This window comes from Trachurus trachurus (genome assembly GCF_905171665.1).
Source record: "Trachurus trachurus genome assembly, chromosome: 20".
Taxonomy (NCBI): domain Eukaryota; kingdom Metazoa; phylum Chordata; class Actinopteri; order Carangiformes; family Carangidae; genus Trachurus; species Trachurus trachurus.
Genome location: NC_139911.1, coordinates 1,700,833 through 1,728,818, shown reverse-complemented (window position 1 = coordinate 1,728,818; position 27,986 = coordinate 1,700,833). Strand labels below are relative to the sequence as shown.

At 42.5% G+C, this 27,986-nt stretch overlaps 1 protein-coding gene across 1 annotated transcript in view; it reads left to right on the top strand.

Annotated features, from left to right (window-relative positions):
• Positions 1 to 25,112, top strand: part of LOC311003469 (serine/threonine-protein kinase 17A-like) — a gene marked incomplete at both ends in the record, with an annotated part of 39,936 nt that extends 14,824 nt beyond the window's left edge. Inside the window, 6 exons of the mRNA XM_083995236.1 lie at positions 6,191 to 6,403; positions 21,266 to 21,416; positions 21,576 to 21,702; positions 22,927 to 22,975; positions 23,173 to 23,352; positions 24,704 to 25,112. Coding sequence (XP_083851362.1) covers positions 6,191 to 6,403; positions 21,266 to 21,416; positions 21,576 to 21,702; positions 22,927 to 22,975; positions 23,173 to 23,352; positions 24,704 to 25,112 — 1,129 coding nt within the window. The remainder of the gene's footprint in view (positions 1 to 6,190; positions 6,404 to 21,265; positions 21,417 to 21,575; positions 21,703 to 22,926; positions 22,976 to 23,172; positions 23,353 to 24,703) is intronic.
• Positions 25,113 to 27,986: the final 2,874 nt, after the last annotated feature.

Here is a 27,986-nt window from a genome sequence, read left to right as displayed (position 1 = left end):
CTAATTGTGGTTAGATAGTTAAGGTGAAAATCCTGCAGAGTTCCTCTTTAAAAAAGGATAAATAAATTAAAATTAAACATCAAACCAACATGTGTTTGTATTCAAAATGCACAACGTTACAGTAAGTTCAAGTGCATTGTGGGTAGTATAGCCTTCCAGGAAAGTCATGTCCATGTGTCATGGGGCTTTAACGAGCTGTGATGAATGGATCGTTACGAGCTCAACGGTTCAGATGATAAAACGTTGCAGCTCGGTGTCGGACCGGTGAGGCTGTTTGAGTAGATAATGAGTGAAATTTGAATTTTGGGTGAACTATCCCTTTAAAGAACTTGTTGTTTGATTGATCAGTCTCTCAGTTTGTGTTGATATTGATCAGATGATCAGAAGCTGCAGCAGAAACTGAGACTTTATCACATCTCTGCTCTGATGATGATGTGAGGACCTGCAGCTCGCGGCTGCTGCAGCCTCATGACTCTCACATGAGCCCACACACACACACACACACACACACACTCTCTCTTCTTCATTGTGTTTTAATGTCACAGCTCTGAGCCGTGGTCTCATGAAGAACCACTGACTGTAACGTCATCATCGTCTTCACCTCCCTGCAGCTCAGACTGGAGAGAATAATATAACACTCTGTTATCACATTGATATAATACATCTGATATAATAATAATAATCTGCTTTGTCAGAGTCCTGAGAAACTTTGATTTCTCATTCAGTTTTATTAAAGTCCACGATACCTCTTTTCCACCAAACTGGTTCCAGTGCTGGTTCGGTGCTGGTGCTAGTTCGGTGCTTAACTGGTTCAACTCTGGTGCCTCCAAAGAACCACTTTGCTTTTCCACTGATCAGGAGCCAAGTCAGAGCCACACTCCCCATCCAGGAGCTGCTCCTGTCTTTGGTGCCTGCCACAGTTATTTTTATTTATTTATTTATTTATTTTTGCCTGCTACAGTTATAAACTGACCTGAAAATTAAAACCCGGTCCGACCTGCGGGTGTTGAACACCGGACCCGAAGTGGAAGCACAGACTAGGCTTTTAATTAATGATAACTCTAAACCGGCTGAAAAAAAAAGAAAAAGCAGCCGTCTTCGGCGTAATCGCCGCGACCGGCAACTACGTTTGACGGCGATATGTTTTGATATGAGCGTTAGCTGCTGTTAGCCACTGCCTGTAGCTCAGCTAGTTAGCTTCAACTGGTTTACATCGATAAACAAACTTAATATGTAGCGATAACGTGTCTGTATATCTTAGCGCTGGTCTTGTTGCTAAGGTAACCCTGCTGCCAGCGCCTGGAAGAACCGGTTCTTAGCTCTGGCCCAGCAAGAAGTTGGTTCTGGTCTGGAACCAGTTCTAAGAACCAAGAACCGGTGCTTAGGCAGTGGAAAAGCAAAGAACCGGTGCTAAGCAGGAACTGGCTCCGAACCAGCACCGGAACCAGCTCGGTGGAAAAGGGGTATCATCAGTGTTTTATTATAAAAAGATGTGATGCATCTCTGTTTATTAAAAATATATATAATAACTAACCGTTAGTCAAAGCTGTGGAGACTGTGTGTGTTTAACATTTAAAGAATAAGAGACAACAGTTAAAATGTTAATAATGAACCTGGAAAAGATTCTTTTCATATCGTCGCTTGTTCATATTTTAATCCTCCATCAGCGCTTACACAGTTTTCTCTGTCATCTCCTCTCCAAGGTCACGTTACAGTAGAGTGGATAAGGCAGCAGCTGTGTTTATCTGTTTTAAAGGGACAACGAGGAGTTTCTATTTGGTTATAAAAAAGTCTCATATTAATGTGGATGAATCTTCGTTACCACTTGTTAATGGTCCATTTTAGATAAATCTATGGTTTTGTCTCTGGTTATTTTGTTATTATTAGTGGTGGTGGAAATGCTGGGCGAGCCGACCAGCGTTTCTTTACTTTCGGTTTCGTGGCGAGTCATGAGAATAACGCCGCCGAATCTCCGTTTATGGTGGGAACTACGACGGTATGTGATCGTCTTCCAACCTCTGACTTTAATTCTTGATGAATGAAAACATGAGTCTGTCTTGCGCCGGTCAAAGAATTTCACGGTGCGGAGGCTCATAAATGTAGTGAGAAAACACTTCGCTTTTCCAAAACTCCTCGTCGTTGTCCCTTTAATTTTTTGTTTTTCCTTCTTCTGTCGTCGTGTCGTTCATCGTCCGTTTTAAATTTTCAGCCACGAACACGGAGATGAATCCTTTAGAGCCTCGATTCATCTTGTTTCAGAGATGATGAAACATTCACAAATTTTAAACACAGACCTGTTCACATCTGAATGATCTGAGTCACCAAACAAACGAGGATTCAGGTCCAGACTCATTCAGGACTGTACTGGACTCTGTGGTAGGGCTGGACGATTATGGAAAAAATGATAATCACGATTATTAATTGATTTTGAAAAAAAAGTATTTATTGAGCCACCAAAACTCAACTTTAAATATAACTTCAACTGAGGTTTCACTGCAGGCTTCTTCTGGCTTCAGTGATGAACGAATAATACCAATACCAATGTAAAAACAATAAATAATCCACGTCCAATGCCATTTCACTGGGCTTTTACAGCACGGTGACTTACATACACGCTGCGCGGCGGCAGCACATTAATCGTTTTTCTTAGATTACAGTGTTTTCATGATCGTGAGAAGCCAAAATCGTAATCACGATCAAAATTCGATTTGTGGCCAACAGGAGCAACAACCAGCAGCCAATCAAACCAAACCACTGACCGGCCTGCTGACCGACTGTGCTGCTCCTCATTAAACGTCCTGGCCCATGAACCGGACCAGACTGGAAACATCTGTAATTAACAGCTCAGTCTCTCCACCTGCTTCCTCCGAGGGATTAACAACTATATTTACTACAGTTTTTATTTTCCATGCGGCCTCGCTGCATGTGTCCGCGTGTCCATGTGTCCTCCTGTGTGTGTGTGGACGGGATTATTGGAGCATCGACTGTCGGCCGTGGCCTCGGGGAGCGCGTGATGAGAGCTTGTCATCTCCATCACCGAGTGCATTTCAGAGGATACCCCCCCCCACCACACACACTCTACCCCCCCGGGCGGCTCGCACATGTGTGTCTGTCTGTGTGCACGGCACGGTGTGGTCTTCACATGAGACCAGCTCCCAGTCAGGCAGCGAAACTGGGTCAGAGACCAGAGAGACAGAGAGAGAGAGAGAGAGAAGAGTTTAACTGAAGCAGCATGAAAACCAAACACATCTGTGAAGCCGAGGTGGAAACTCAACTCCGTTAGCTGAGAAACTCCTGATGCCACAGTCTCTCAACCAAAGATTTACTCTGATATTTACTTCATTTACACATTTCCAGCTCCGTTATTCACGTTATTTTAACTGACTCTGTTTTTGTAGATTCATAATTCTGGTTTTTATTTGTGAATTATCTGTTTTTCTGCTCTGAAACAACCTCCTAAAGCAGGAGGGTCAAACTCAATCACACAAGGGGCCAAAATAAATGTAAAACATGAAGTATGTCTGACATTTATTGAACAGACTAAAACTGACATTGTTTTAATCAGAAATATAAATTTGAACAGTCGGCAGACATATAATAATAAAAAAAAAAAAAAAAAACTTTGTTTTTCATTAACGGTGCCTTTAAGCAAAATGAGAATATTTCAGATATACAAGTGCTATACCGACCGGCGGGCCATTAATAAAAGAAATATGACATTTTCTCGCCGGCCAGTTTGACATGTTGTGTGTCCTAAAGTCTCAGAGAAACCACATCATTGTTTTTCTTTATCCTCAGTTTTTAAGTTCCTCTGTTTATTTCCACTGATCCAGCAGTGAGTTGAGTCTCTAAAGTTGTTTTTTATGCATGAGATATTCACCTGGTTTAAAATGAAGCCAAACTCTGTCGAAAACATTTCCAATTAAACTCGGTTTAGTAAAGTTAGCGTTATTTGTTCAAACAGAATTTAATGAGTTTAATCAATAGACACAAGTGAGAATATCAACATTAAAGTTAGATATGTTGAGAAAACTGTAAATTAATGGGGCAACATGGGCAGATAAAGAAACTTATTACACGGCTCTATTGAATGCTGCTCTCTGATTGGTCCAGCGCTGCGTTCTGCGGTCTGTTATTTCTGTATAACGGACCGTCGTCATGTATAACAGACCGTTGCTAGGGAAGCCGCTCTGATCAGCGCAGCACAGAAAAGAGAAACTATATGCAGGATATTTGCCATATGTTTCATTTTTACCGTCATTAAACAGCTTCGGACTAATAGCGATGTTAGATAAATGACTGATAACTTGTTACAAGGAGAGTGGAGGCTCCTTCCACATCGTGGCTGGAAACCAGACCTGCATCAGAGCCTCTGACCCAGTGTCACAGCTCTCCTCCTCTCGTCTCGGTGCAGCTGGCACCGCGACTCCGCGACACAAACGCACCCCGTAAACAGTAAAGTTAATCTCTTGTTTGTGACAGATACGACTACACACAATACACACATCTTAACACGTGTATGGTAATCTATCGATCCACTGATTGATTATCAAAGGCTTCAAATGCACGAACGGGAGGAGGCTCAGCAAAACAGCGGAAGTGACCGGTCTTGCAGATTCGCTAAATGCAATTTTAAATCGATGAAAGTCGTATTTTGATCAACATTATGTTTCAAATTAATTATTTCACTCGTAAACCGTGTAATAAGCGGGATAATGTACAGTTGGTCGGTTGTTATGGAGAAATAAACCCCTTCATGTTGAATGAAACCCCTCCGCTTCGCGTCGGGGTTCCATACAACCTGTCGGGGTTTATTTCTCCATAACAACCTCCGAACTATACATTATCCCTTACGTACAGTGTCTTGTTTAACTTCTGAGGATCTTCAGAATAAACTCAGAGCTGCTATAAAAGTTAAAGCTCCTCAGTCTGAGGTTTTAATTTTTTTTAAATTTTGTTTAACTTGTTTAATTTTTGGATCAACAAAGTTTCAGATGATCTGGATGAAATCAAACTTCTCCTCCAGGTCGGAGCAGGCGACTGCTGAGTTAATTATAATGAAATGTTTTCCAACCACCTGACGACTGATCCTCCTCTCTCCTCATCTGACTCTGACTCCTGCTCTATTTTTTTTTCATGTCTCGAAATTAATCTTGTGCAGACTCATTACATAACGAGGATGAAAACATTCCTCCTGCAGGTCGGAGCTGAGAGAACCATGAGGTTTATCTAGAACAGCTTCACTGTCCTCGATCTCCTTTCATTAAACATTAAAGAGAACCGATTAGAGCAGGAAACCGTTCACTCACATCGGTGTTTCTTCTCTGCAGCCTCGGGTTCATTTTCACTTCCTGTTCAGAAACCTCAGTTAATTTATAATAATTCAGATCTTGTGAACTCACTCGTGACCAAACAGACGACAGACTACGGGTTGCAAAAGGGCGGAAAATTTCCAGTAAATTTCCAGAAACTTTCCATGGGAAGTTAAGCTGGGGAATATTGGAATTGGAAATATTCCAAATTGGAAACTTTCCATGGGAATTATGGAAATTTATGGGAATTATGGGAATTTATAGGAATTATTGGGAATTAACTGGAAATTGGGGGTAATTTAAACAAGCTGTATCATATCCAAACATAAATGTAATTTTTTTTTTTTGTCATAAGCAGACATCCATGCAAAATAATACAATTAAAAAAACATGACATTTCAACAGATTTATTTGTGAGTAAAACTTTATCAAGTTTTAATTCTTGTACGAACAATCAATTATTTTACTGAACAACAAAAACATGAATGTTGACTAAAATATTACTATATATATATATTACTACGATGGTATCTGATCATCTGCGAACCTCTGACTTTCATTCTAGGTCAATGAAAACATTCTTGCCAAGTGTTTTCGCTTTTTTCCGTCTTGCGCCGCTCCAAGAATTTCACCATGTGCGTGGAGGCTCATGGGAAATGTAGTGAAAACACTTCGCTTTCCATAGATGTTCAAGTGTACTTGCATTAAATCCTGTTGTTTTAGTATGCTGCAATATATTTTTCACAACTATATTTAAGTTCCCTGTTAAGGATTTATTTCCATTAATTTTACAACCCTACGACAGACAGAAACCGGTCTGTGTAAAGTCGGACCTGATCAGATGTTATGATGTCTCATCTCGTCCTCTCTCCGTCCAGGGGGAAGTTCGCCGTGGTCAGGAAGTGTGTGGAGAAACGCACCGGACACGAGTACGCCGCCAAGTTCATGAGGAAGAGGCGGAAAGGCCAGGACTGCCGCACAGAGATCGTCCACGAGGTCGCCGTGCTGGAGCTCGCCACCGTCAGCTCGCGGGTCGTCAACCTGCACCAGGTCTACGAGATGGCGTCGGAGATGGTGCTGGTCCTCGAGTTGTGAGTATCTAACTACAACTAACACACACACACAAGTCACTGACGACACACGTGTAGGGAAGACACGACAAACAACTGGAGAAACAGGAGGTTTGGTTCTGGTCTCTGTAGAGTTGGAGGTGAACAATGTGGAGTTTATCGTGTTCCTAAACTGGTCCTTCGCTTTATTGTGACTGGTTTCCGCTTAAAGCAGAAGTAAGCGGAATATTTGTGTTAATATAAGTCTTAAATAGTTGTATCTTCCGACAGCAATCACTTCTATAGAGTGTTTGGTCTGAAACACGGGTCTGTCAGTCACTCTGCTCCGCTGTAAGCCGAGGAGAAAACTTTCCTTGTATCCTACAAGTTTTATCCAATGAGGAGAGAGAACGGCATAAAGGGGCAGTCCTCTCTGTGTGTGCAGCCAAGGGATGCGCGTGAAATGTGGTGACGTAGGGACGAGGGCGGGGACTGCTAACTCCATCTGCTGACAAGACGTTAGCCAAAACCACCGGATCGCTTACTTCTGCTTTAATTGCAACCGGTCCCTCGCTTTATTATCACTGATCCTTCGCTTTATTGCAACCGGTCCTTCGCTTTATTGCAACCGGTCCTTCGCTTTATTGCAACCGGTCCTTCGCTTTATTGCAACCGGTTATTCGCTTTATTGCGACAGGTCCTTCGCTTTATTGCAACCGGTTATTCGCTTTTATTGCGACCGGTTCTTCGCTTTATTGCGACCGGTCCCTCGTTTTATTGCAACCGGTTCCTCGCTTTATTGCAACCGGTTCCTCGCTTTATTGCAACTGGTCCTTCGCTTTATTATCACTGATCCTTCGCTTTATTGAAACTGGTTTCCGCTTTATTGCGACTGGTTCCTTGCTTTATTGCAACCGGTTCCTCGCTTTATTGCAACCGGTCCCTCGATTTATTTTATTTTTTTAACCGTTATTTTACCAGACAAATTGCTTGAGATAAAAAAATCTCTTTTACAAGCATGGCCTGGCCAAGAAAGCAGCAACAAGATATACACACAAAGAAGGGGGGACAAAATTATTGCAACCGGTTCCTCGCTTTATTGTAATTGGTTTCCGCTTAATTGCAACTGGTCCCTCACTTCTTCGTGTCCCCAGACCGGTTCTGATCTCTGTAGAGTTGGAAGAAAATAATATGGAGTTTAATATTTGGCTCAGTTTGTTTGTTTGTTTGTTTACAAGTTGTTCCGGCCGTAGATGTTTGTGAGTAAACAGGAAGTAAACAGAGCGAGGAGACGCAGCGGCAGCAAGCGCTTTTTCTTTTTTAGTCGAGCGGCAGCTTCAGGCCAAACTTTAATGCTCCAGCAAACGCCAGCTATTCTAACAATGTGCCTCGCCTGTGTCCTTTGTGTACACACACACACACACACACACACACACACACACACACACACACACACACACACACAGACACACACACACACACACACACACACACACACACACACACACACACACACACACACACACACACAGATTGGGTTTCCTGTGTCCTCGGCCTCCGACTGGGAGGCGACTGACAGCAGAGTGATGGTAAATCCACCATCAACACTGAGACGGGACCAACTGGAGCTCAGAGTGACCCAGTATGTGGGATTCACACACACACACACACACACACACATGCACGCACACACACAAACACACACACACACACACACACAAACACGCACACACTCTCACTTACTGTCTCTCTCTATGGGAACCAGGTCAAGCATGGCCCAGTCATGACCAGTGAGATGAGATCATCACCAACAACTGGTGCAACTACAGTCGACCCCGTACAGTGTGTCACGTGTGTGTGTGTGTTTGTGTGTTTGTGTGTGTGTGTGTGTGTGTATATGTGTGTGTGTGTGTGTGTGTGTGTGTGTGTGTGTGTGTGTGTGTGTCAGTTCATCACGACACGCCACACTGATCAAGAAGGTCTCTCTCACTTCCTCTCTATCTCTCTGTCCCACTACACACCATATTGGATTTTGCCTGAATGCTCATCATAGTGACACACAGTTACACACACACACACACACACACACACAGTTACACACACACACACACACACACACACAGACACACACACGGTGTGTGGATTAGATGGTATTGACACGTGTAGGATCAGCTGTCATCTGTCACTCTGCTGAAACCGGAGACCGAGGTCGAGTTAATCCCTCGCGCCTCGTCTTCCAGGTCTGACGTCCGTCGCCTCGACGACTCGTTCGTTCATTCATTCATTTACAGTTTTTTTCAATTGCTAACAAGCAGTGGTCTAAAGTGAAGTCACATTTTCAAAACTCTTAACACAGTTTGCAAAACACAAGTCCATGTGGACCAAACTGTGAAGCACTTTTCATTGCTTTCACACAAAATGCATTCAGTGACCACAGTCACCAACATTCATGGATTCTTTTCTCAGTTACTAGTTCACCACCTGCAAAACACTAGACTTTTACAGCACATTTTTCAAATGCTAACACACTTTGTTCAAAACAGTTCAAAACACAATCAAAACAGAATGATGGGAGGGGATGGGGGTGTGTGGGGAATTTCTGTTGCAGGAACATTTGAAATCAAAAATAATTTATTGAATAAAATAAATAAAAATATTATTTCATATATCCAAACACAGGTGAGGTTAGTTTCCAGCTCAAAACCGATCCAGGTGATCTGTGTTTGGCCTCATTAGAAACCATATGAAAAGGCGGGGGGGGGGGGGGGGGGGGGGGGACCAGAGTTGTGTTGTGTTGTTGTTGTTTTTACTTACATTATTCTACCTCTGGAGATTCTGCATTTTTCTGTTTACAGTAAACTTTTTATTTTTTGTAAGGTCCCTTAGTACCTATGCAAGGGCACAGAGAAAATACATTTTCTTGACGTAAATTGCAGCATTCCTGATTCATTCTTGTTGCAATATTATGTAGAACACTCAAAGTGCAAAGATATTGCAGTATTTATTTTATATTAAAACTGATGTACTGATTTTGAAAAAAAAAAATCATTCAAACTTCAAAGACCAAATTTATTTTAAGTAGTGTTCTTTGTTGTTAGCGTTTTGTAGTTCAGTGTGCTAAGAGTGACAGTGTTTGTTTCCAAAGTGATACTATGTGCTCGTGTTGTGGTGGATTAAGCTTATTTTGAGACATGTATGAAGTGTTTTGTTGGTCAGGCACCGTTTTGGGGATGAGATGAACTGTTTAGCTGAGATGCCTGATGGAAGTGCTGGCTGTGTGAAGAGTTTTGAACATGTGACTTCAGTTTCGACCACTGCTTGTTAGCAATCGAAAAAAACTGTATTTAAAGTTTCTCTTGTGAAGTTCATTTACCCAGAATTCATTGCACCACAGTCTGGTTTCTACGGTGGCCCCCGAGGGCTCAGTCAGTGCACTGCAGCTTCAGAAAACACACAACCGCTGCACAACATCTAAAGTCAAGAAAAAGAATGTAAAGGGATAATTCACCAATTTTCTACCCACCATCATATCATGCCAAGGAAGGGCAACGTGTTTTCATATGTGCATTTGTTCGCCTTTTTTACATACAGAGAGTCCAGGTTTTGAAAAGGGTTTAAGTTCACTTTATAATGGAGTATGTTAATTTATAGGCTCCTACAGTATTTGTGTGCAGATAAATGTTAAAAATGCAGACTAAAAATCGAGAAAATCTGCAATATTGTAGAATCGCAATTTAAATCGAATCGCCATCCAAAAAATCGTAGAAGAATCAAATCGGGAGAAAAGTATATCGTCCCAGCCCTAATGAAACATCCAGATACCTCCATACTGCTCGTCTATACTGACCCAAGTGTCCTGAAGCCGCCACATGGAAAAGTTGTTCAGAAACAATTAATTTGATCTGTTTTTAGCCTTGTTGTTGTTGTAGCAGCTCCCAGTGGCTCTGCAGCGTATTTGAGGATTAAATAGCGCGCGTGATTCTGAGGTGTATTGAACGCAGCATCGTCCCACTCGCAGTTGGTGAAGAGCTGCCCCACTCTCCCCGGCAGCCTCAGGAGGACAAAGTTCGCCATTCACAAAAAGCCTGTGATGAAGATTGAAGTGTAGCCTGCAGCTAAATTGCATCCTTCAATAAGACGAATACTAGTCTTTATTTAAAACTGCATTTATAGACATAACTTACCAATAATAATTATAGTTTTTTATGAACAATTTCTCTTCCTGTTCTTATTTTAATTTATTGAAATATGTCAGTGGACTACATTTCATTATGCATATATTACTGCTGTATCTGCCTTTATACTAATGGTTTGTATACAGATTTTATTCAAATCTCTCCTCTTGAAGCCTTGTTGGTCTCTGACACATTTTAGCTCTAACGGCCACTACAGAAACCTGCAGAGTTGAGATAGAACGGGAATGAATGCAGCTGTTAACACTGATTTCCATTCCTATTGGAGTTTATGATTAAAAAGTTGGACATGCGTCTTATTTCTAATGTCCATTAGTAACAAAGCACAACAGGTGTCAGTTTTTTGTCTGCATTGTATGCATATATTTCCTTTTCTGTTGTTTTTAGAGGCGGTAACGAGCATTTTTATACCTGTGCTACTACTTTTCTGGCCCGTGCTGGTGTGTTACAGTGTGTAGTAGTGTGTAGTAAGTAGTGTGTTACAGGATTACGTGCTGTCAGTGGCTGCTGCCGTCCGGCCCCAGTCTGTCCAGTTAAGCAGATCCACATAGTAAATGCTCCTTTAACTGGTCCAGTTGGCCCAGTGCTCATAATCCTAATCCCAGCCATTGTTCATTAAAAGGATAATCTGAGAATTAACTGCTGCTCTGAGTGAGGATAGTGCTGCTCCTCTCTCACACACACACACACACACACACACACACACACACACACACACACACACACACACACACACATAGAGAGACACTACACTTTGATGTGATGTTTTTTAATGGACATTCTCATGATATTTATAATTCATAGTAGCTCTATTTTTACTTTAGATCTGATCTTACATTACAACCATAGGTTAGTTTACATGTTTATCAGTTACATCTTTAGTTTACTGTCTATTTCATCTGATTTCAGCAAGTTAAATGTCTTTATATTTATTATAATAATAATAAAGTTTATTCGTATAGCACCTGTCTTAACAAAGTTACTGCAAATACTGTGAGTTAAAACAGATAAAGTCCAAAGAACCTGAGCATAATGATAATAATGATAAAAAAAAGTGGAACGTCTTAAATAAAAGACAAACATCTCTCTATATTTAATATAATATAATGTGAGCAGCTGTGACAGGAAGTGATTTAGACGTTTAAAGTCTCATAGTGAATCAGCTGCTTGTGAAGAGACGAGAAGAAGAGATCATGTGAATCATATGAATGAAACTCTATTTAATCCATTCACCCCCGTCCCTCCACCCCTCCCTCTCTTTCATTTCTCATCTGTCGTCTTTCTTTTTTTATATACAGACCACAACCAGACTAGAATACTGTCTTTCTTTCCTTCCTTCCTTCTCTCTCTCTCTCTCTTTCTCTCTTCCTTGACAACATCCTCTCATCCGACAGCTGACGGGTATTTTGGGTTGTGGGTTAAGTGGTGATGAAGGAGGATCGAAGGATGGATGAAAGGAGGAGGGGGGGGAGATATTCTACGAATGAGGGTCAACGTGACATAGAAAACTATTCATGCCACGATGATGAAGGGAGGGGGGAGGGAGGGAGAGAGAGAGAGAAAGAGAGGCCCGGAGCTGTTTCCAGGCTCGAAGAGAGAGAAAGAAAAATCAATGAAGAGTGATGAAATAAAAAGAGGAAGGAAAGAAAAGAGACAGAGAGAGAGAGAGAGAGAGAGAGAGAGAGAGAGAGAGAGGAGGAGGAAGAGGAGGAGAGGATATGATGGAGAGATCGGTCAAACAGAGAAAAAGAGAGCGAGAGAGAGAATGAATGAGAGACCAGAGTTCATTGTGTCAGTCGAGCTGCACGTGACCAGTCAGAAGCATGGCCGCTCGCCCAGAGAGATGGAGAGATAGAGAGAGATGGTTGACGGTTCATGTGTAACTTTATGATTCAACTGATGAAGTTTCTGTTGGTTCCCGATGATAGATAGATAGATAGATAGATAGATAGATAGATAGATAGATAGATAGATAGATAGATAGATAGATAGATAGATAGATAGATAGATAGATAGATAGATAGATAGATAGATAGATAGATAGAATTGTCTTGAATATTTCATGAACAAGACATGACAGTTAAAATATAATAATAAAAAGCATTGTAGTAATAGATTAATAATAGATCATTACAACATTAGACTTAAACTCTAGCCTGGCTAACACCAGACAATGCAGTCAATGTAGATTGAGATTTGGTCTGGGAACCATCCGTTCATTTTTTCGTATTTGAGTCGTGGTTTACGAAAGTCCAGAGCTGTTTATTGGGCGCTACGAATGTCTATCAAACGCGTCTGTACGTAGCTTATAGCCAATCGTATCAATCGTACCCGATGACGTATGTAGAGCGACAGAAATCCGATGAGGAAAAAAAACGCTAAACGTTGCTCTTTTTTCAAAATAAACTTGCGGTCTAAACACTTTCTAACGCTGCATCGAAAGGTAAAGCTTCTGCCGCCATGTTGGATCGACAAGCTATTAACAAAGTCCCTTCGGTGTGTCGACATCGTCTTGCTGCCCCCTCCCCTGTTCTGTGATTGGCTCCCTCGTTCAGGGAAAAATTGGGTCCATGGTTTCCAGGCTGACTTGCAATACGAATAAATTTGTGCGCAAGGCAGCGTGGGTAAACCCAGGCTACTTAAACTGTGGTCTGGACAAATAAGTTTAGTTCTTGACTGTCTTAAGTGTTATGGACTGTGGTGCAATGAATTCTGGGTAAATGAAGACTTTTTCAAATGGAAAAAAAGACTAACTAATGAATCAGAGCAGCTCTAACACCTGCAAGGAAACAGACTGTGGATTTGTGCAAAATCAACTGGATAAACAGAGTATAAACTATAGTGCAGTAGCAGACTGACAGTATAAACAGTAAATAGAGCTGTGCAGTTCAGTCAGGTGATCAAAATAAATAATATTGTGTTTATTTTAATGTTTCAGCTCTTTGTTTGTTTTATAGTTTGTTAATGAAACTCAGTCATGAATCAAAATGAACAAAACACTATAATGAGGTCCGGTCTTCTGTATGTGGGGCTCCGGGGTCAGAGTGGGTCGGCTCGGGGCCCCTCGACAGGTTACTGCCCCTACTGCCCCTCCACCCCCCCCCCCCCCCCCCCCCCCCCCCCCCCCTCGGGGCTGTAATGAGTGATGATGTCATGTTCGAGGCCTGAGGTCAGGAGCTGTTTACTGCTGCAGCATGTGGGAAACTGCAGTGATGTGGTCGACATGAATGAATACATGATGAGAGCAGGATGGAAGCTGCTGCTGCTGCTGCTGCTGCTGCTGCTGCTGCTGCTGCTGCTGCTGCTGCTGCTGCTGCTGCTGAGGGGCATTAACTTGACCTCACTCTCACTTTATTACCCCCACCCTCCCTGCCCCGCTATGTGAGGCACATTTGTCTCTTTGTCCTGCTCCTGTTTCCTCTCTCTACTGTAACAGTCAGTACATTTACATGACACTTGAAAAAACTGAATTATTGCCTTAATCCGACTATAACTGGACAACTGAAGTGCAGGTAAACACCTTAGTACGACTGAAATCGGAGTTGGAGAACTCCGATTAAGACACCCAGATAATGCGATTGGAATTCGATTTTCTCCGTCATGTATACACCGCCTTAGTCGGACTGAAGCTGGACAATGCATGTGCACATGCTCCACAACCGTAGAGACGGCACCAAGTGGAGCAGAGAAGCCGCCTGAACCCGGCAAAGTAAAGAAAAAAAACCAACGTCAGTGCCGATTTAATGCATTTCACACAGCGCCACCAGCAAGAGTGTTTTATAAAAATAAAATAAAATAAAAAAAAGAGAGAGAGAGAGAGAGGAAGCCCATCCTATATTCTCAGCGTGAATCCGGCCCAGACTGGCGCGTCTGGTCGGGAACTGCAGTTGAGAATGTATTATTAAGCTTATTAAGTTGTTTTATTTCTCAGTTGCATGTATATTGAGACAAGGACAGAAGTCAGATTAGACGCCAAAATCGAATTTTGAGCCTAGCTCGATAAAGATCTGCATGTAAACGTACTGACTGACTGGACTTTGACTGGTTCATGGAGGATCATCTCATATTTGTCGTGTCGTGTTGTTGGATTATCCAGGTCAGCTGACCTCCATGTTGTTGTTTTATTTAATTTTTCCCTGAACGGTCGGCTGATCAAAGCCCCGATCGATCCGCTTCCCACAGCACCGAGGCCCACACTCATTTCATTAATGACATTAGCGACCCGCCAATCAAGCTCTGGGCCTCAAAGCCGCTGTCAGGCCTCTGGGCCTAGCCGCCTTTGTCTGCCGTCATATCAGTGTGTGTGCTGTGTTTTAGTGTGTGTGTTTGTGTGTGTGACCCGTTTAATGAGGATTCTGGGTCACTGAGGTCTTCATTCAAAATAAACACCTCTTATAATAGATGAAGAAGAGGAGACTCCAGAAGGACTCAGGTTTATACAGAAGATATGAAGGTTTTAGTTGCTCTTCTGTTCACGCCAGTCGATTTATCTGGAAATTGATCAATATTGATCCATCCCTGCACTGGTTTCCACCTCCTTCTCCAAGTTGTGACAGTGAAGCTCCAGTGAAGCTCCTGTGAAGCTCCAGTGAAGCTCCAGTGAAGCTCCTGTGAAGCTCTAGTGAAGCTCCTGTGAGGCTCCAGTGAAGCTCTAGTGAAGCTCCTGTGAAGCTCCTATGAAGCTCCAGCGAAGCTCCTGCGAAGCTCCAGTGAAGCTCTAGTGAAGCTCCTATGAAGCTCCAGCGAAGCTCCTGCGAAGCTCCAGTGAAGCTCTAGTGAAGCTCCTGTGAAGCTCCTATGAAGCTCCAGCGAAGCTCCTGTGAAGCTCCAGTGAAGCTCCAGTGAAGCTCCTGTGAAGCTCTAGTGAAGCTCCAGCGATGCTCCAGCGAAGCTCCAGCGAAGCTCTAGTGAAGCTCCTGTGAAGCTCCAATGAAGCTCATATTAAGCTCCAGTGAAGCTCTAGCGAAGCTCCAGTGAAGCTCTATTGAAGCTCTAGTGAAGCTCTGGGCCGAGCCTCCTTTGTCTGCCGTCATATCAGTGTGTGTGCTGTGTTTTAGTGTGTGTGTTTGTGTGTGTGACCCGTTTAATGAGGATTCTGGGTCACTGAGGTCTTCATTCAAAATAAACACCTCTTATAATAGATGAAGAAGAGGAGACTCCAGAAGGACTCAGGTTTATACAGAAGATATGAAGGTTTTAGTTGCTCTTCTGTTCACGCCAGTCGATTTATCTGGAAATTGATCAATATTGATCCATCCCTGCACTGGTTTCCACCTCCTTCTCCAAGTTGTGACAGTGAAGCTCCAGTGAAGCTCCAGTGAAGCTCCAGTGAAGCTCCTGTGAAGCTCCAGTGAAGCTCCAGTGAAGCTCCTGTGAAGCTCTAGTGAAGCTCCTGTGAGGCTCCAGTGAAGCTCTAGTGAAGCTCCTGTGAAGCTCCTATGAAGCTCCAGCGAAGCTCCTGCGAAGCTCCAGTGAAGCTCTAGTGAAGCTCCTATGAAGCTCCAGCGAAGCTCCTGCGAAGCTCCAGTGAAGCTCTAGTGAAGCTCCTGTGAAGCTCCTATGAAGCTCCAGCGAAGCTCCTGTGAAGCTCCAGTGAAGCTCCAGTGAAGCTCCTGTGAAGCTCTAGTGAAGCTCCAGCGATGCTCCAGCGAAGCTCCAGCGAAGCTCTAGTGAAGCTCCTGTGAAGCTCCAATGAAGCTCATATTAAGCTCCAGTGAAGCTCTAGCGAAGCTCCAGTGAAGCTCTATTGAAGCTCTAGTGAAGCTCCAGTGAAGCTCTATTGAAGCTCCAGTGAAGCTCCTGTGAAGCTCCAGTGAAGCTCCAGTGAAGCTCTAGTGAAGCTCCAGTGAAGCTCCAGTGAAGCTCCAGTGAAGCTCTAGTGAAGCTCTAGTGAAGCTCTGGTGAAGCTCTAGTGAAGCTCATAGTGAAGCTCTAGTGAAGCTCCGGTGAAGCTCTGGTGAAGCTCCAGTGAAGCTCCTGTGAAGCTCTAGTGATGCTCTAGTGAAGCTCCAGTGAAGCTCCTAGTGAAGCTCCTATGAAGCTCTAGTGAAGCTCTTAGTGAAGCTCTAGTGAAGCTCTAGTGAAGCTCCTAGTGAAGCTCTAGTGAAGCTCCTAGTGAAGCTCTAGTGAAGCTCCTATGAAGCTCTAGTGAAGCTCCTATGAAGCTCCAGTGAAGCTCCTATGAAGCTCTAGTGAAGTTCTAGTGAAGCTCCTAGGGAAGCTCTAGTGAAGCTCCAGTGAAGCTCCTAGGGAAGCTCTAGTGAAGCTCCTATGAATCTCTAGTGAAGCTCCAGTGAAGCTCTTAGTGAAGCTCTAGTGAAGCTTTGGTGAAGCTCTAGTGAAGCTCTTGTGAAGCTCTAGTGAAGCTCTAGTGAAGCTCTTGTGAAGCTCTAGTGAAGCTCCGGTGAAGCTCTAGTGAAGCTCTGGTGAAGCTCTAGTGAAGCTCATGGTGAAGCTCCAGTGAAGCTCTAGTGAAGCTCTAGTGAAGCTCTGGTGAAGCTCTAGTGAAGCTCTAGTGAAGCTCCGGTGAAGCTCTAGTGAAGCTCTGGTGAAGCTCTAGTGAAGCTCTAGTGAAGCTCCAGTGAAGCTCCAGTGAAGCTCTAGTGATGCTCTAGTGAAGCTCCTATGAAGCTCTAGTGAAGCTCTAGTGAAGCTCTTAGTGAAGCTCTAGTGAAGCTCTAGTGAAGCTCCTAGTGAAGCTCCAGTGAAGCTCCAGTGAAGCTCCTATGAAGCTCTAGTGAAGCTCCTATGAAGCTCTTAGTGAAGCTCCAGTGAAGCTCCTATGAAGCTCTAGTGAAGTTCTAGGGAAGCTCTAGTGAAGCTCCTATGAATCTCTAGTGAAGCTCCAGTGAAGCTCCTAGGGAAGCTCTAGTGAAGCTCCTATGAATCTCTAGTGAAGCTCTTAGTGAAGCTCTAGTGAAGCTCTGGTGAAGCTCTAGTGAAGCTCTGGTGAAGCTCTAGTGAAGCTCTGGTGAAGCTCTAGTGAAGCTCTGGTGAAGCTCTAGTGAAGCTCTAGTGAAGCTCTTGTGAAGCTCTAGTGAAGCTCTTGTGAAGCTCTGGTGAAGCTCCGGTGAAGCTCTTGTGAAGCTCTAGTGAAGCTCTTGTGAAGCTCTAGTGAAGCTCTAGTGAAGCTCTGGTGAAGCTCATAGTGAAGCTCATAGTGAAGCTCTAGTGAAGCTCCAGTGAAGCTCATAGTGAAGCTCTAGTGAAGCTCTAGTGAAGCTCCAGTGAAGCTCTAGTGAAGCTCTGGTGAAGCTCCTATGAAGCTCCAGTGAAGCTCTAGTGAAGCTCTAGTGAAGCTCCAGTGAATCTCTAGTGAAGCTCCTATGAAGCTCCAGTGAAGCTCCTATGAAGCTCTAGTGAAGCTCCTATGAAGCTCTAGTGAAGCTCTTAGTGAAGCTCTAGTGAAGCTCCTAGTGAAGCTCTAGTGAAGCTCTAGTGAAGCTCCAGTGAAGCTCCTATGAAGCTCTTAGTGAAGCTCCTATGACGCTCTTAGTGAAGCTCCAGTGAAGCTCCAGTGAAGCTCCTAGTGAAGCTCCAGTGAAGTTCTAGTGAAGCTCCTAGGGAAGCTCTAGTGAAGCTCCTAGGGAAGCTCTTAGTGAAGCTCCAGTGAAGCTCCTAGTGAAGCTCCTATGAAGCTCTAGTGAAGCTCCTAGGGAAGCTCTAGTGAAGCTCCTAGGGAAGCTCTAGTGAAGCTCTAGTGAAGCTCCGGTGAAGCTCCTTTGAAGCTCTAGTGAAGCTCTAGTGAAGCTCCTTCTAGATCTGATTCATGATGACGTGTTGTTTCCTGTTTTCTGTTTCCAAAGCGGATTAGTTTCTGTCTGATCCTCTGAGGAATGAACTTTGATTCCTGCAGTTTGGTGCACGTGCCGAGAGCAACCGTGTGTGCGTTTGCGTGTGTTTGTGTGTTCAGCGGTGAGTGACACAGATTAGAAACCAATCATTTCACACACACATTCCTTCAGTTGACCTAATTATTCATCATAGTTCTCCTCCTCTTGTGCCCCTTGTTTTTTCACCACACACACACACTTGTTTAGCCTTTGTTGTGTGTGTTTGTATTTGTGAGTAAAGACTGTTCAAATCATTAAAGCTGAATTTCTTAACCACAAGTGAGGAGGAAAATAAAAAGTTAATAGAAGACAAAGTTCCCACCAACCAATTCAACGATATGAAAATGTGAGTTTTTGAACAAAACTGAACTGAGAAACTGAGAAAATGTGGATTTTTTTTGTGTGAAGTGAACTCTGTCAGTGTGTTAAACCAAGAAATTCTGTCTCACAAAGTGTTGAAATGACTCTGACCTGAGTTATAATGGAAACTTACCCACCAGCACAGCAGACAATCCATTCATACATCCAATAGTTGCCATGGAAACAACTTCAGCCATCTATAGTTAATAACATTTTTCATTCATACTCAGTCACCCACTCTTATTCTTTGAAATAATACGTGTTAGATGAATTATACATGTAAGAAGAGATTCTACTACTCGTCTGTATTGATCTCAGATACGAAGTAAAAACGGATTTTAGTCAAGTTTCAGATCATCAGCTGCATCACATGTGAAAATATGTACCAATAATAAAAATTATATATTTGATTCTTGATTTTTTTTTTCAGGATCAAAGTTACAGTCTCCAACTGACAAGACAAAATCAAAGCCAGGCAAAGTAAAAATGAAATGAACAGTATGTACGATGACAGTACAATAGAAAATAGAAACAAAAATGGTGCGATATTTTGTAAAAAATCATTTTTCAGTAATTTATGTGGGGTAATATACAGCTGATTCAGAAAGTTTAAAGTCGAGATGACCCCGTCTCTGCACAAGTTCCTCCATAACTGCTCCTCAATACTTATTACAATACACTCTCTAAAGCAAGACCCTTGTTATATGTTATTAAAAAATAATTAAAAGGCTACGGAAACCAAACAGATTTTATTTTATAGCGATTATACATTTATACAAATATATTCATGGGTAGTAGATTCTGATTTTAACAATAAACCTTGACTGTTATTACACACTGGAACTTTAAATTGAAGGTCTGAGTTATAAACCTGCTGCCCTCTGTATCTCCATCTTTCCTCTCTATGGACTTTTAAAGGTTTTCGTACACAAAGTCCGTTTTTTTTCCAGATGCGTTTTTCTAATCCAACAAAAATCGTTACCCACAGACTCCTTACACACCGAGTCCGATGTATTACTATACGTTTTTATTTCCTGTTCTGAAAACTGTAATGACGGACGAAGGTTTCAGAGTCAGTGTATAAAAATGATCGACTCAACATGAGGTCAAATTTATTTTTAAACGAAAAATGGACTTGGTGTGCAAACGCCTTAAAGGTCAGAATAACAGTCAACAGGTCCAGTGGTAAAACAACAAAACAAAAACCCACAGTTGGTTTTTAATCAGTTTTTTCGAAGCTCCAGATTCGTACTGACCCTGAACTCACCCTCAGCCACTTCCTGCTCTGTTTGTTTTTCATTAGTTCATGTTTTGTATCCTCTGTGCTTCAGGTTAAAGGCTCTTTCTCCTCACCTTGAAAACCCAACACCCTCCTCTTCCTCCTCCTCTTCCTCCTCCTCCTCCTCCTCCTCCTCCTCCTCCCTCTGAGATAAAGCCTAATTCAGCGTCGCCCTGAGGGAACACCTCTCCGTCTATTCCTGACTAACCCTGCCTCGTTTTTTTTTTTTTTTTTTCCCCTCCAGCTCTTTAATTGAGTTTGTCCAGTTGGAGTTTACCTCGGGTCAGGCGACGGCGACGGCGACCGCGACGACGAAGCAGCTTCAGCTTCAGAGTCGACGACACGTTGACACAGTTTTTATTATTTTCTTGTTGATTTTTCTTTTTCTTTTTTTTTCTTTTTTCTTTTACAGCTTCAGTTTGTTTTAACAGAGAAAAAAAACAAAAAAACAAAACGATCGACGGTCGACTCGTCTTCTTCACGTCGTGGCCTCATTCAGGCCGGCCTCATAATTGCTTTGCTATATCTGGAGGTCTATTTCTGCAGCACCGCCAGCAACTCAAAACACACACACACACACACACACACAGACACACACACATCGGGGTTAGACAGAGATTTATCTCCCGTGTGTCTTGAGGGATTCACCACAAAAAGACGAAGAAGGAGAAGTTTCAGGATGACTTTGTTGAAGTTTGACTCTGTCAGACATGGACGCTGAGCTCTGATGCTTTTATTTTGCTCATGGGATTTCTTGGTTTCCCTCATCAAACTCATCAAATACACAATCCAACAACTCCACAACGCTCTGGTGGACAAGTTGTGACCTGCACATTCACAACTTGTCCACCAGAGCGTTGTGGAGTTGTTGGATTGTGTATTTGATGAGTTTGATGAGGGAAACCAAGAAATCCCATAATGAGCCTCCGTAGCGTAGCTCTGAGCAGCTCACGGCTCTGCTCCGCTGTTCTAAAAACAGCTTGCACCGACAATTAAAGGTAACGAACCTACTGCTGTGACTATAGGGATTATGGCAATGGGCCAATTTGACTAAATGTTGAACTATCCCTTTAACACAATGAAAGTAGAAAAAACAGGATTACGTTAGTTTCAAAATGGCAGGAGAACACGGTGTGTGTTCATATCTAAACTCTGACCTGTGTGTGTGTGTGTGTGTGTGTGTGTGTGTGTGTGTGTGTGTGTGTGTGTGTGTGTGTGTGTGTGTGTGTGTGTTGTGCAGCGCGGCCGGAGGTGAGATCTTCAACCAGTGTGTTGCGGACCGGGAGGACGAGGCGACGTGGAGCGAAGACGACGTGAAGAGGCTGATGAGACAGATCCTAGAGGGGGTCTCCTTCCTGCACCAGAACAACATCGTCCACCTGGACCTGAAGGTCAGAGCCACACACACACATACACACAGACACACACACACACACACACACACATATGAAAAAAAAAACTAAACTATTGGGATTAGATTAGATAGATTATAGATGATATATTCTATCTGAGCCGTGTGTGTGACTGTGTGACGTTGTGTCGTCCTCCAGCCTCAGAACATCCTGCTGACCAGCTGCTCTCCGCTCGGCGACATCAAGATCGTGGACTTCGGTTTGTCCCGGATGGTCTGCAGCCACCAGGAGCTGCGGGAGATCATGGGAACGCCGGAGTACGTGGGTGAGTCACCGATCAATCACCGATCAGTCACCGATCAATCACCAATCAATCAATCATCACACAGTGACATCAGCTACCAGAGCTCGATTTTACTTTTTCAGACCCCACTATAAGGGTTTATTTTCCAAAGATGTGCCCAGCGAGAAAAGAGAGTTTTGTTTTAGGTGCGGTATAAATAAAAAACAACATGTTTTTGTGTTGTTCTGTGATACATTTGTCGTAATTTCTAAGCACGTAAGATATTATTTCATAGAGTTAGAGCCATAGACTGCACCGTTAAATCAAACTTCTGGGGGTGAGAGAAAAATAAATAAATATAGAAACATTGGTTGAATGTACAAAATAAAGTACAACTGTCGAACTACAACTTCTCCAAAGCATGAATGGGACGGGGCGATGTGTATGACCTTAAAGGGATAGTTAACCCAAAATTGAAATTTCACTCATTATCTCCTCCCCCTCATGTGGACTAAGGGCTGGGAGAAGTTTCAGAGTCCTCCGTGGCTTCTCTGAGTTACAGGGGGTCTCGGCGTAGCAGTGCATGTCCATATAACGGTTGCGAACGGAGCTCACTTTTCTTTGTCCAAAAAGACACACCAAAAAACATCCAAATACCTCCATGCTGCTCGTCTGTAATGTCCCTCTTGTATTGAAGCCCCGACATGAGAAATTGTTCCGAAAAAAAATTAAATAAGTCTATATTTTCAGCTTGTTTGTAGCGGAAGCTCCCAGTGTCTCAGTTCACTGCTCTTCCTGGTCCGTCCAAATCTCGCGAGATTTGCATTGACGCCCAGTTCACGGCTCCGCAAATCGCACAAGATTCTGGCAGAGCAACACTCGGCGCTTCCGCTACAAACAAGCTTAGACTTATTTAATTTTTTTCGGAACAATTTCTCATGTCGGGGCTTCAATACAAGAGGGACATTACATACGAGCAGCATGGAGGTATCTGGATGTTTTTTGGTGTGTCTTTTTGTTACGAAGACAGTTGGTATCCATTTGCAACCGTTATATGGACATGCACTGCTACGCCGAGACCCCCTGTAACTCAGAGAAGCCACGGAGGACTCTGAAACTTCAATTTTGGGTGAACTATCCCTTTTAATAACAAGTCTGTCAGACTGTAGCAGCTGGAAAAGTCCTGGAAAATGACTTCAAGAAGAGAGTGGGAACCCTGATCACTGATGAATAATCAAATAACCACGTCTATCTCCACTGTGTCAGCTCCTGAGATCCTGAACTACGAGCCAATCAGCACGGCCACGGACATGTGGTGAGGAAACTTCACTTTACAGTCACAGCTACAGTCACAGCTGCAGCCAGATGTTGCTCTAACAGCCCTGGTCTGTGTGTGTGTGTGTGTGTGTGTGTGTTTGTGTGTGTGTGTGTGTGTGTGTGTGTGTGTGTGTGTGTGTGTGTGTGTGTGTGTGTGTGTGTGTGTGTGTGTGTGTGTGTGTGTGCTGCGTTCAGGAGCATGGGCGTGCTGGCCTACGTGATGCTGACGGGAATCTCTCCGTTCCTGGGCGAGGACAAGCAGGAAACGTTCCTGAACATCTCCCAGCTCAGCGTCAGCTACACGGAGGAGGAGCTGCAGCAGCTGGACGGGGCGGCGCTGTCCTTCATCCAGATGCTGCTGCGCAAACACCCACAGTCAGTACACACACACACAGACACACACACACTCTTAATGTTTAATATTTCAGATTTTTTACAGATGTTTATAAATTAAAAGAGTCGACTGGTGAGTCTGCAGCTCAGCCAGAAGCAGAGTCAACCTAACCTGTGAGCCAAAGAGAGTTAATTTACATCAAGACAGTTGATGCTCTGTTGCCTTGTATGATCAGGATTATTAGAAAATCAGCTGTATAAATGCAATAAATAATGCATAGGTTACCATTTATCCATTTTTAGGCAAACTAAGACTAAGACATGGGCATCATATGGAAGGAGAAAGTTTGTTCACTGCAGGAAACAAGACAAAAAAGACCTGTGACACTGTTTTCATGCCAGGAGAGTGGGGCATTTTTTGTAAATATATGTAAATAATATATTTTGTATCATAGTTAGAGCCTTTACGCTTTCCCCTCTAATCCCCAAATACCTCAAAGAACAGTTATATAGTGTCTAAAAAGAAGTTTATAATAATTTTCTGTCTGTTTCCAACAAATATACTATGTGAAATCTATTTTCCGTTTTTTATTTTTCTGATCATATATCTTTAAATGACTGGTCAGCTCACGGTCAAGCACAGCACTCGTTCGGCACAGCTTCATGGAGGAAAATTAGCAAGTTAGCTTAGCCTTCGAGCTAAGGTCGCTAGTTATGAACATTAAACAAAATAAACCTTCTATAACACATTTAGTTACATGTAAAACTGTCGCCAGCTTCCTGAACATAATATCATGATAACTGCATTATTACATTACATTGTTTACACAGTTTCAGTGGCTATAACGCTGTGCTTCGTGTAACAAACCTACCATGGGCTCAATCCTCGCATACTGGCACTGTGTTTACGTCACAGCCCATATTTATGTGCTGAGGAGAGGAGAGCCCTGCTAACCAGTGAGCGTCCGTGATACATGAATAAAGTTAAATATGATTGGCTGTCACTGTGGAAGTGGAATCAACAGCAAAACTCTGTTACACCCAGTTTGTCCTTTAAAAAAGTAAATCAATTAGTGGATTGTGCATCACAGGGCTGAGGTTTAACAAGGATTAATAATACACAAGGAGACCAGGAGAGAGAAATACAGAGGAAAATGCCACAGACTCAGGATGAAAAGCTGGAAATAATCATGTTTTTAGTTTTTTTCCCCCCATTTTTTATTGTTTTTTTGTTCTGTCTGTTTATTTTTTCTAATGTTTGGTTCTGTTTATACACGAGGAGAATAAAGAAATGGAATTAAATGAAGCTCTGTCGCCCTCTAGTGGACGAGTTGAGAACCACTTGATGCTCAGCTCATTGTTTCTCTGTGTTTCTGTGTGGTGTTGTGTTCAGGGACCGGGCCACAGCGGAGCAGTGCCTCCAACACCGCTGGCTTCGCTCCTCCGAGTCTCAGGGAACTCAGACGGAGGAGGAGGAGGAGGAGGAGGAGGAGGAGGAGGAGGAGGAGGCCGTTGTCCCCGGCAACCAGGACGAGGAGGCGTCCAACAGCAGCAGCACGACGACGACCACCGAGGAGGAGGAAGAGGATGATGATGAGGATGAAGATGGGCGTGCGGTGACGGAGGAGCTCATCGTCATGGCGGCCTACACCCTCGGTCAGTGCCGCCAGTCGTCGTCCACGGAGACGGAGGTGCTGGCGGTTGCCGAGCAACAGCAGAAAGAAGCCAAAGTGTCGAAACGCTTCAAGTTCGAGGAGCCGTTCAGCGTCCTGCAGGAGGTGCCGGGCGAGTTCATCTACTGACTCCGCCCCCTTTCACGTGACATCACATCATGACATCATCACCTCCTGCTGAGGAGTTGTCACGGTAACGCAAATAAACTCCCCTCCATATAAAAAGTGCACGTTTATGACCTGATGCTGCTGCTCAGTCAGACTGGGTTCATTTTATTTAACACGTTGGACTTTAAGTGCTTTTTTTTTTCTTTTTTCTTTCTTTTTTTCTAAGGAACTCATTTGCATATTTCATATTTCTCCCATGATGCATCACTCTTGGCTGCTTGACGCCACACACACACACACACGCACAAACCGCTCCAGTAGATTTATGTCACCTGTATTTTTCATTTGGTTTACTGCTGTTGTAGTTTTTCTTTTTCTTTGCCCCCGAGACGATTTTTCTCAACGGAGAAAAACAAACAAACTGTGACTCTATATGAAAAACTGAACTTTGAACTTTGAACTTTGAAGAGCGACGTCGTCTTTTTAAAACCGCGGAGCAGGAACGAGTCCGAGACCGAGACTGAATCCACATCCAGAGTCCAGAGACTGAGACCTGAGATGAAAGAGGTTTAGTCCAAAAAAAACAACATTTAAAGTCCAAGTGTCAAGGAAAAGAAAAAATTAAATTATAATTTGAACTTGAACCAAAAGCTCCAGAGTTATAAACAATAAATATGTATTTATTCTGTATATATATATCATAAAGTATTATTAGAGGTAATATAATATAATACAATATAATATAAAAATAAAAATATAATATAAAATAAAGATGTGGCGGTAACAGATGTGAGACTGTCGACGACTCTGGATGTTTGGATTCAACCCGATCCGATCGATCAATACATTGGTTCAGTTTCAGCGTCGACCCCCAGACAACTACACACACTAACACACACACACACATTAACACACATTAACACACACACACACACTGTGTACTAGTTCCTCTGTGATGAGAAAAAAAAAACAGTACCACTTTACTTGAATAGGTATTGATAAGATTGACATAACAGCTGTCATAAACATCAATGAATACTTATGACAGCTGTGGTTAAGTGTCATTCTGTAAGTTATGTCACTTTTGATGCAAAGTTGACATTGTTTGAGATGTTCCTTGTTATGAGAACTTGACATCATTTATTTAAAGTTTGTCCATTAGGTCTGCTATGACAGTTTAAATTGTCTTTATGTCAAGTTGTCAGAACAAAAACATCTCAAACAATGTCAACTTTGCATCAAAAGTGACATAACTTACCGAATGACACTTAACCACAGCTGTCATAAGTATTCATTAATGTTTATGACAGCTGTTATGTCAATCTGATGAAGACCTATTCAAGTAAAGTGTTACCAAAAAAACTTTAACAGATAAAATCGAAAAAACATGTTTGATATTGATTCATTTCATCCACAGATCAATAATCAATCAATCAATCAATAATCATCAAACATCCAACACAAACTCATGTGACATCACAGCCCTAAGCCCCGCCCACTCCACTCCAGACCAATCAGAGAGCACCATCCAATCAGAGGACGGTTTGTTCAGTTGCCGGGTAAAAACGCTGAAATTAAACCGGCCATGTGTTGATGATGAGGAGGAGGCAGAATGCATTCTGGGTAAACGAGACGTCAGTATTTAAACAAACTAAAAAAAAAAAAAAAAAACTCCTCCGACTCCTCCGTTTCTGTGGCGACGAGCTCCATCCAACCAGGTGGGAGCCTGCGTCTCCATGGAAACGCCAGTGTAAATAGATATTTTCTGACGACTGAGGTGAATTTGCAGTTGGGACCCGATTTATTTTCATTTTATTTTATTTGTGGCACTTATTTCAGATCAGTGAAGACAAACTTTTCACTTTTCACTTTTCACTTTTCACTTTTCACTTTTCTTACTGTGTTTTTGTTGTTTTTTTTATTATTTTTTCATGATTTTTGAATCCAGAAGCCAAAATCCGTGTTGTCGTCGTCGTGTCCGAGTCAACGTTTTTGCTGCTTTTTTCCTCCGAACTGAACCAGCTGCTCCCAACTCAACCCTGTTTGTAACTTCTCTTCATCTCATTTTGTATTTTATTTTGTTTTATTTTATTTTTATTTTTTGGTGCCATGCTTGGAAGATAATATTTGATCATTTTAACTCTGGCTGTTTTTATTTCAGGTGTTTCTGTGTTATTATTATTATTATTATTATTGCAAAATATCTGAGACAGAGTTTTGAAGTTTTTTCTAATTCTGTGTTTTGCTGCAGATTTGTGTTTTTTGTGTTTTTAAGATTTAAGGTGCGTTCATGAAGACGGATCGTTTTAAACTCGTACATTTAGACGGTGAGCACTTCTCTACTACTATTACACCTCCACTGGGTCGGTACTGTACATTTTGTGTCTATGAAACAATAATAATAAGCTCTGTTACTATGGGAACAGGTTTGTACATGAATGTCCCCTACTGTAAATAAACAATTCAAAAGCTTGTTGAGTATTTTTTATTTGTCTTTTTATTTTGTCTTTATCATAACACTGACATCACATTCACTCCCTTTACATTCAATAGATAATGCAAAAAGTTCTCTCACATGCAGAGGAACCACCTAACAAAGTCTGGTTTTAATATATATTTATAATATTTCAGTCAGTGGCGGCTGGTGGTCAAATTAGTTGGGTGGGCTAATAAATAAATTATACCCATTAAATGGTTAACACAGCTAAAAGTTAGGGTTATCCCATCTCACAAAAGTATAGCAACTGACCTACACACTGCATTAAGTAGGGTAAGTAGGGTCTCTAGTCCAAAAAAAAAACGCACACACACACACACAAACACCTACACACACACACGCACGCACGCACACACACCCGACGATATTGCTCAATTAAAAAAAAAAAAAAAGAATAC